This window comes from Otolemur garnettii, unplaced genomic scaffold, assembly GCF_000181295.1.
Source record: "Otolemur garnettii isolate 467f Iridium unplaced genomic scaffold, OtoGar3 scaffold00020, whole genome shotgun sequence".
NCBI lineage: Eukaryota > Metazoa > Chordata > Mammalia > Primates > Galagidae > Otolemur > Otolemur garnettii.
The window spans coordinates 2175958-2185207 of NW_003852415.1; the positions used below are offsets into that span (position 1 = coordinate 2175958).

General features: G+C 46.0%; 1 protein-coding gene across 1 annotated transcript in view; it reads left to right on the forward strand.

Moving 5' to 3' along the window:
• The first annotated feature begins 3944 nt into the window (after window positions 1-3944).
• Window positions 3945-9250, forward strand: part of FLVCR2 (feline leukemia virus subgroup C cellular receptor family member 2) — a 78458-nt gene continuing 73152 nt past the window's right edge. Inside the window, exon 1 of the mRNA XM_003787059.3 lies at window positions 3945-4938. Within this exon, the coding sequence (XP_003787107.1) occupies window positions 4219-4938 (720 nt within the window). The 5' untranslated portion in view covers window positions 3945-4218. The remainder of the gene's footprint in view (window positions 4939-9250) is intronic.

Sequence of the window (9250 nt, forward strand, 5' to 3'; positions counted from 1 at the left end):
CTTTTAATGAAACCTGGTTTTTACCTCTTCGAAAGCCTGTTGATCTCCTCTTTGCCCCTAGTTTTCTGAAATTCCTCAGTGATGTGCAGTAGAGCTCAATTCTACAGACATATATTCTGACCATACGTTATATAGTTCATGTCACTAAACACTCCAGGATGTGCAAAGATATACAAAAGTTCTTACAGAGCTAGAAATCTGAGAGAAGAGTAGGAGATAAGGCACACAGAATATAGATGATCATGTGGCACTGCACACACAACAAGACTTGTAAAGGCAACCATCTTACAAATTCCAAATGCCAGTATTTTAAGCAGGAAAAATCCAGGATCGCAACCTGATTCATTTCACTGGAACTTCGCGTGCACTCAACAAACTCCATGCTTCTCACATCTATCGTCCTGTTTAGCTGGTAGGAGGCTATCAAGCAGGGTGAGACATTTTGACAAGTCCTGTTCTTACTGCTGGGACCTGCTGTTGGCCTCTAGAGGGCAGATTCTTGCTACCAGCTTACAGAAGGCCGGGAAAGGTTGAGTTCAATGCTAGAGGTTTCCTAGAGAGTCAGCTGGGATAGAACCAGGAACCAGAGCTCCTGTTCAGGAAGCAATCTCTAAAATACATTTCTCCTTTTGTATCAAGGTGCACCTATAGATACCTATAGATAGAACATACAGATAACTATAGTACACAGTTAGCTGCTCAATAAATGTTTTTTCAGCATGATGAAAAATGAATAGAGTATTTCTGTCTATGTAATGTCCACCCAATTGAGATAGATAGTGGGTAGATGTGGAGCTGTCCACCCTCTGGTGGGACTCAGCCAAGAGTCAGCACTACCCTGCCAGCTGCCAGAATATCATTACTATTACTGAAAACAATTAAACACATTATATTACTTAAATCTCACAATAATCCTCTGAAGCGGGTATTTTTAATCCTCATTCGATAGATACTGAAGGATAGAGAGATTAAGTGACTTGTACAAGAGGCCAAAGCCAATAGTGGCAAAACCAAGCTTCAGGTCCAAACAGACTTACTGCAGGGCTCACAACAGATCAGACTCACTTCACCACAAAAGCAAACCCAAATATCCCACGTTAGACATGTTGGAATTTGTCAACAAACTGAAGTGCTGCCCCAGATGAGATCATGGAAGGGAAATCTCATTGCTGGTTCTCATGCAAATTTACTACGAGACGCTGAATAACATACCCACGTCTCTCGGCTCTAGCTTCCTTATCTGTAAAATAAAGTAAAGAATATATTTTGAAGAGTTTTGGGAGAGGTCTGTGATGACCTAGAGAAAAGCAACAGTGAGGAGGGCTTCCAAAGGTTTTGTGCTTCCTCAAGAATGATGGGAAATACTGGCAGAATTTCAAGAATCCAGGATGTTGGCTAGGTGCCTATGACTCAAATGGCTAAGGCACCAGCCACATACACCTAAGGTGGCAGGTTCTAATCCAGCCCGGGCCTGCCAAACAACAATGATGGCTGCAACCAAAAAAAAAACAGCCGGGTGCCTGTGGTCCCAGCTACTTGTGAGGCGGAAGCAGGAGACTCACTTGAGCCCAGAAGTTGGAGGTTGCTGTGAACTGTGATGCCACGGCACTCTACCCAGGGGGACAGCTTGAGGCTCTGTCTCAAAAAAAAAAAAAGGAATCCAGGATGTTAAATTAAGATAGAAATTCTTACCCGGTTATGAATTTCTTTTTCAAATATTCCATTATAATCCAACACCCCACAATTCCTTCCCAAAATTACCTTCAACCAAGGAGTGATCATGTGACTCTAGTTCCTTCTAGAGAACTAGACCACTCACTATCTTCCAGGAGTTTTCTAAGTGCTTTCTCCTATTAACCATCCGTTAACTTGGATGGCCTAGGGAGCGAGAAAAATCTGTATGTTCCAGGCATCCAGAATGTTGAGCCCCCGCCTTGTGATTCCAGTATGTAACCTGAGTGGAGAGTCGCTGCTCTGGAGCTCTAAATTAATCACTTTTGGTCTGAAGTTTAAAACAAGGAAGGGGGGCGGGAGAAGTGGCACACAGTGCCTCTCAAACTTTAGTGTGCAAAGTAACAAATCTCCTAGGTATCTTGCTAATATGCAAGATATTCTTAATATTCTTTCTTTTTTTTTTTTTTTTGAGACAGAGTCTAACTTTGTTCCCCTGGGTACAGTGCTGTGGCATCATAGCTAACAGCAACCTCAAAATCCTGGGTTAAAGTGATCCTCTTGTCTCAGCCTCCCAAGTAGCTGGGACTACAAGTGCCGCCCACAACAACAGGCTAGTTTTTTCTATTTTCAGTAGAGGTGGGTCTCACTCTTACTCAGGTTGGTCTCAAACTCCTGAGCTCAAGCAATCCATCCACCTTAGCCTCCAAAAGGGCTAGGATTATAGGCATGAACCACCAAACCCAGTAATATGCAGCTTCTAATTCAGTAGGTCAGGGTGGGTCTGGAATCCTGTTCTTGTTGTTGTTGTTGTTGTTATTTTAAGACCCAGACATGGAGAAAATTCTGCCCCTTTAACAAGCTGCCAGGGAGTGCCCATGCTGCTGTCCACAAACTGTGCTTGAATAGCTACCCTATAGCCTGAACGATCACAGACCTAAAGGAAAATTATGTCTCTCCGGGCCAGCTGAGACATTAAGAAGTTACTTCACTTCTGCGAGCCTCAGTTTCTTATCTGTAAAATGCATTCCAGCAAAAGTAATTACATCACAGAATTCTTGTGATGTTTAAATGAGATAACGCATTAAACATGCTTAGCGCAGTACAACCAAAGTTAGTTTTCTCGTAGGAGAGCCAGCCAGCACTCATGGACTGCTTACTATCTTCCAGGAATTTTCTAAGTGCCTTCTCATATTAACCAAGCCTCAAAATTACACCGTAAGGCAGATTCTGTTATTTCAACGGTCCCATTTTACAGATGAAGAAACTGGGTGTATGGGGTGATATTGTAACTTGATCTACAGTGCCACATCTCTGAATAGCTAAGCTGGTGCTTGCACCCAAGAAGAATTGGGGCTCTTTACCACTTTCCCTCGACGTGACAGAAATGGATCAGCGCGACCAGTTAAGGGTTTTAGCCTCTGAAATGGGCTGGCACCGGCAGGTGGCAGCCTCAGGCTACGCCGGCGCACGGTCACTTCAAGACCGCAGCCGGAGCCAGCGCTGTGCTAAGAATTTCGCTACCGCGGACAGCTTCAGAAGCTTCTCCGAGTTCTCCTCTTCCCTCCTATCGTCCTCACCTTGGAGGCTGCCCAGAATCCCTGGGGAAACAATAACCTTCCTTAACAGGTTCAAATCCAACTTGCCCAAGACAAAATCACGTCCGCAGGAAAGCAGAGAGCAAAGCGCGTTTTCCTAAGCTCCCTGTAACCCGGGAGCGCAACCAGAATAGGAAATCTACAAATCTCTTTTTATACCGAAAGTTCAGCCAGGGTTGGGAGCCAGCCGGGAGAGGGAAAGTTGGGGAATCCCTCCTGAACGTCCCAGAGCACCTTGGCGGCGCCAGCGTTAGTGCCAGCGTGTGGGGCTTGCGGACTCGCGCCCAGGAAACTCTATTCCGGAGAATTCCCTCGGAGGGGATCTTCTTACAGGGAACGCGGGGAGGGGGGCGAATGAATTTGAAGGGCCCTGCAAGGCGCGGGGTAAGCTGCCGGTTTCCATGGCGCCCGGGGCGTGGGGGAGGAATGCATCCCGCAGGCTGTGGCGAAACAACCGAGTGGCCGGGCGGGCCCGGCTGGAGAAGGCAAGAGGGACAGGGTGGGGGCGGAGCAGGGGGATGGGGAAAGCCTGGCAGGACGGGGGCGGGGCGGTCACGTGCGCCCGAGGGGGCGAGGCCCCAAGTCGGCAGTGAGCAAACTGAGCCAGTCAAGTGGCCGAGCCAAGGAGTGGACTTTTTCCAAGATCGAGAACGCCTTGAGGGAGACCCAGGGCAGTTGCGGAGCAGAGCGAGCAGAGGGAGGTGTCTTCGGCCGGCCTGGGGACAGTGATCGCTGCGAGTGGGGACAGCCAGCTCCAAGGAAAAGAGCGAGCAGGAGCTTGGAGGTGAGCGCAGCAAGTCCTAGTCTCGGCTTTTACGCAGCCTTGGATCTCCCTTTCTTCTAGGGCAGGCGGCGGCAAGTGTCCCGTCAGCTCTAGGGGATACTCACTATCCCTTAAGTGTGCTGGGGTCCTCAGCACCTCTCTAGGACTCCAGGGGAGGCTGTGGTCATGGTGAATGAAGGTCCCAACCAGCAGGAGCGCGATGACACTTCTGCGCCAGAGTCCTCAATCCCTGCGGACCCCACCACCTCGACCCACGCCAGCGTCTCAGTCCGCCCCAGCGTCTCAGCCCATCCCAGCGTATCCATCCATCCCAGCGTCTCTGCACATCCCAGCGTCTCCATCCACCCCAGCGTCTCTGTCTACCCCAGCAGCTCGGCCCACCCCAGTGCCTTGGCCCAACCCAGTGGCTTGACCCAACCCAGTGGCTCTGGCCCCGAAGACAGCGTGATCAAGGTGAGCCGGCGCCGCTGGGCGGTGGTCCTGGTGTTTAGCTGCTACTCCATGTGCAATGCCTTTCAGTGGATCCAATACGGCTCCATCAACAACATCTTCATGAAATTCTACGGGGTCAGTGCCTTTGCCATCGACTGGCTGTCCATGTGCTACATGATTACCTACATCCCTCTGCTTTTCCCCGTGGCCTGGCTGCTGGAGAAATTCGGCCTGCGTACCATCGCCATCACCGGCTCGGCTCTCAACTGCCTGGGGGCCTGGGTGAAGCTGGGCAGCCTGCAGCCGCACCTCTTCCCAGTCACGGTGGTGGGCCAGGTCATCTGCTCCATGGCCCAGGTCTTCATCCTGGGCATGCCCTCCCGCCTGGCTTCGGTCTGGTTCGGGGCTAATGAAGTTTCAACAGCCTGCTCCATGGCTGTCTTTGGCAATCAGGTAGGTAGAGGAGTTTGTGGATGTTCAGAGGAGTCAGCTAATTGCTGCACTGAGTGTGTTAGATTGCACTAAGTACTGAGTGTGAGGGGCTGTGGTTTTCTAACTGTTCAAGATTGTTTATGACCACGTGATTGTGTGGTTGGATGTGACCAACAGTCTGATTGGGTGATTGTGACTAGAGGACACTGTCAGAGAAGTGGGAAACAAAAGCAGGGGTCCGGCTCTTTCATCCACAATTTCTCCTCCCCCAGCAGGTAGCATGTTTCCCGACATACTCTACCAAGTGTCATTCCTCACCCTTTGTCAGTCCACCAACTTAGACCTGTGACTTCAGGAATGCTACTCTTTCCCTGGCAAACATCCCTGAGCTTCAGATTATTCCAATGCCATCAGAATTTGGCAGATGTTTTTTGACCAACTAGCTTTCCTAGAATGCTGTATCTCCTGTCCTGCATAGAATTACAGAGCTGTGCCTGCTGGTGTTTGGCACTAGTCTCACCTTTTATACACAGGTGAAGCCAGGACAGTGGCAAGAAATGCCCCTTCCCTGGGATTTATTTTATTTTATGATTTATATATTTATTTATTTATTTTTGGATACAGAGTCTCAGTATGTCGCCCTCAGTAGAGTGCCATGGAATCACAGCTCACAGGAACCTCCAACTCTTGGGCTTAAGCGATTCTCTTGCCCTAGCTTCCGAAGTAGCTGGGACTATAGGTGCCTGCCACAATGCCCCACTATTTTTTGTTACAGGTGTCATTGTTGTTTAGCTGGCCCGGGCTGGTTTCAAACCTGCCAGCCTCAGTGTATGCAGTTGGTGCCGTAACCACCGTGCTATGGGCGCCGAGCCCTTCCCTGGGATTTAGAGCTAAATCCAGCAGGATAGATAGAAATTGCTCTCCAAATTTTCAAGGCCTAGAAGGGCTAGATTATGTCTTAGTCATTTCACCTTCTTTCTTTTTTGGAAGGAGAATCCCAAATTATTTGCATTCCAATGTGGTTATGATCCAGAAAGTTGGGCATATTATGAATCTGATTGCCTTCTCCAAATAATTTAAAGCAAATATTTATGGGAAAATGTGAAGCAAACTTTAAGCTGGATGGGTTTAACAAATGATTAGGAATCCTTAGTTCTCATAGACCTGTTTTCTCCTACCTGTTCATTTAGAAAATTTAATTTTTCCTTTAGAAAATTTTCATTTGGAACAGAAGCTTTGCAAAAACCCTTCCCATGGCAAATTACCCTTCCATTCATCTTTACCACAAAGAGGGCGAGATAAGCTAAATTAACCCAAGTCATTGAGTTTTGCCCCCAGTCATTTGGGTAATAGCCTAAGTGATCAATGAAAGCAAACAGAGAAGCCACCTTTAGCCCATAAACAAACAACATAAAATCCCTTGCCGAGTTTTCACCTATGGCTTTGAATATTTTGAAGATTGGATTAATTTGAGGCCGGAATTTGAAACGAGATGGATCTTTTGTTAGGGACAATTTAAAAACAGGTAGTGAAGATATTTATTAACGCCCCCATCTTTGAAAGTAATGTAGCTGTGGATTTTAACACCCTCATTGCAGCCCCGCTGTTGACTTGGTTCCAGTGGGTTTTTCCCTAATAGAAACCTAAAGCTGGGGGGCGGGGGGGAAGGGCAGGAGCTTTCCCATCCTCCAGAGCGTTCCCTATATGCAGCATAATAGGATTCAGACAAGGTCACTGCCACTCCAGGCCCTTTATTTGCTGAGGGCAGGATTGCTAACTGGGAGAAACCCTCTTTGTTGGCCTAATGATTGAGATTCTAATACATTTTTTTGTTAACCACAAAGGGCAAACTAGCAGGTTTTCACCCCACCTTCTCACCCACATCTGTGAAGGAACTTAAGATATATCTTTACAATTTAATAGGATCCTATCGCTGCCATCATCAGTGGAGGGAAAATTTAATAGGAATAGCATTCATTCTCCACTACCACATTTACCTCCCAACAAGGTCAGAAAATGCTAAGAACTTTATATTTAAAAACACTGTGACGTTATATTTGCATCATGGAGCCATCTATTTTGTTTGATCGTGTAGGCCTAAGTTAAATATTATGAAAATCTGAGTTGTTTACTACACTTTCTCAACCGGAGATGACAAGATTTGCTTCTTTGTGTTTTAACTTCATTTCTTTTCTTTTATTTTTTTTTTTGAGACAGAGTCTCAAGGTATCACCCTGGGTACAGTGCTGTGGCATCACAGCTCAGAGCAACCTTAAACTCTTGGGCTTAAAGTAAGGTGACCAGACATCCCGCTTTTGGCGGGACAGTCCCGACTTTTAACAATTTGTCCTGAGTCCTGTGGCATTTTTAAAAAGTCCCGAATTTTGGAAAGAGTGCATGACAAGCTACGGAACAGCGGGAGAATGGGAAGGGAATATACGGTTTTCAGCTGTTGAAAAGGTTAATGCAACTCCACTTGGGAATGAAGAGGTTAATGTAACTTCATTTGGAAATGAAAAGGCTAATGTAAACTCCCTACTCCCCTCCTGGGCAAGGTCTCCCCAGTATCAGAAGGAGACTGCTCCCTCCCTTGCTTCTAGGCAAGGACAATTAGCTCAGAAGGAGCCAAACTATCTGGAACAAACAAGTAGCCCCCCCTCTCTAGAGTAAGGTGACCAGATGTCTCGCTTTTGGTGGGACAATCCTGATTTTTAACAATTTGTCCTGTGTCCCGCGGTGTTTTAAAAAAGCCCCGATTTTTGGAAAGAATGCATGACAAGCTAGGGAACAGAGGGAGAACGGGAAGGGAATATACAGTTTTTGGCTGCCATGTGGCTATTTCACCAGGATATGAGTTTTATATTATTTTTGTTAATTTTATAATGTTAAACTTTAATAATAACAAATAATTATTGAGAACTGATTATCGAGAACTGCTTATCAAAGTTTGCATTGTTGTCAGGCCCCTGAGGCCCCACCTTCCCCCCCAATGGTGTCCTGCTTTACCAATGTTAAAATCTGGTCACCTTAGCTTAAAGGATTCTCTTATGTCAGCTTCCCAAGTAGCTGGGACTACAGGTGCCCATCACAATGCCAAGCTATTTTGTTGTTGCTGTTATTGCAGTTGTCATTGTTGTTTTAGGTGGCCCGGGCTCAGGTTTGAACCTGCCAGCCTCTGTGTATGTGGCCAGCGCCTTACACACTGAGTACAGTCGCCACCTTTTCTTTATTTCTGAGTAAAGTGCAGCTGAATGGAGGAGAAATATTAACAGAGCACCTTGAGCTTTGTTGTTTAGCAAAAAGACTCCACAAACTATCCAAATAGAGTCCAAATGTTGTTATGCAAAATAATTCTTTATGCTCTGCAAACTTCACTTTGACCCTTACCACCCAGATTACTCTAACTCCTGTACCCTGGTAATTCTGACCTCTCTCTTCAAATGTTGTTTTATATTCTCCATATATGCACCAGCCTCTGCTGGCATTAAATACACCATTCATTCATTCAACAAACATTTACCTAACACCTACCTTCTGTAATGTAATGTCTTAATATTGTGCTAGGGCTGGAAAGATGATCTCTGCCTTCTCAGAATTCCTGCACCAGATTTTAAAATTGTACCAGGTACCAAGATTCAGAATTTTTTTTAAAAAAAAAATCATAGTGTAGAGGATTTTCAGTTCTTCATCTAAATAGTTTAGTATTTTCTTTGCCTCTTTGCTATAGGAAAGGGGGGGGAGAAAGGGAACAAAGCTAGTATTTATTAAACACTACATTCAAGGCATTTTTTCATCCATTCTTCAGTTTAATCCTTCCAACACCTCTGTGAGGTAGGTGAAATTGTCCCCATTATTCCAGGCAGGTAAACCCAGACCCAGATAAATTGAGCAACCTTATCCTGGGTCTGATTACTACTGAGTGATGGTAGGAGAGAGTTTCAAACCCTATTCTACCTCCGAAGCCATCAGTAGGCCAATATTGATTTTGAATATAAGGTGCATTCTAAGGATCTAATTTTTCTTTTTGAGTCTTGAGAGTTGTCATCAGTGAGAATGTTTCCAGTAATTGTGTCCAGAGTTAGAGGGCCTAGAACTTATCTTCTGTTTTGAAGTTTCTCTTGAAGGGCCGATTCTCCCTTTTTTAACCTGGCACAGAGACTGCATTGTTAAGAAGGTAGGGTGGAGTCTCTAGCAAGAAGCAACCAGTGAATCTTGAGCTGGGGTGAGAGAGGCAAGGCAAGCCCCAAGGCTACAACTGATGCCCTTCCCTTTGTTGAGACACTCTGATTACTTGCTCCCAGGTGATAACAGCCTGGCATTTTATTTTTTTTTT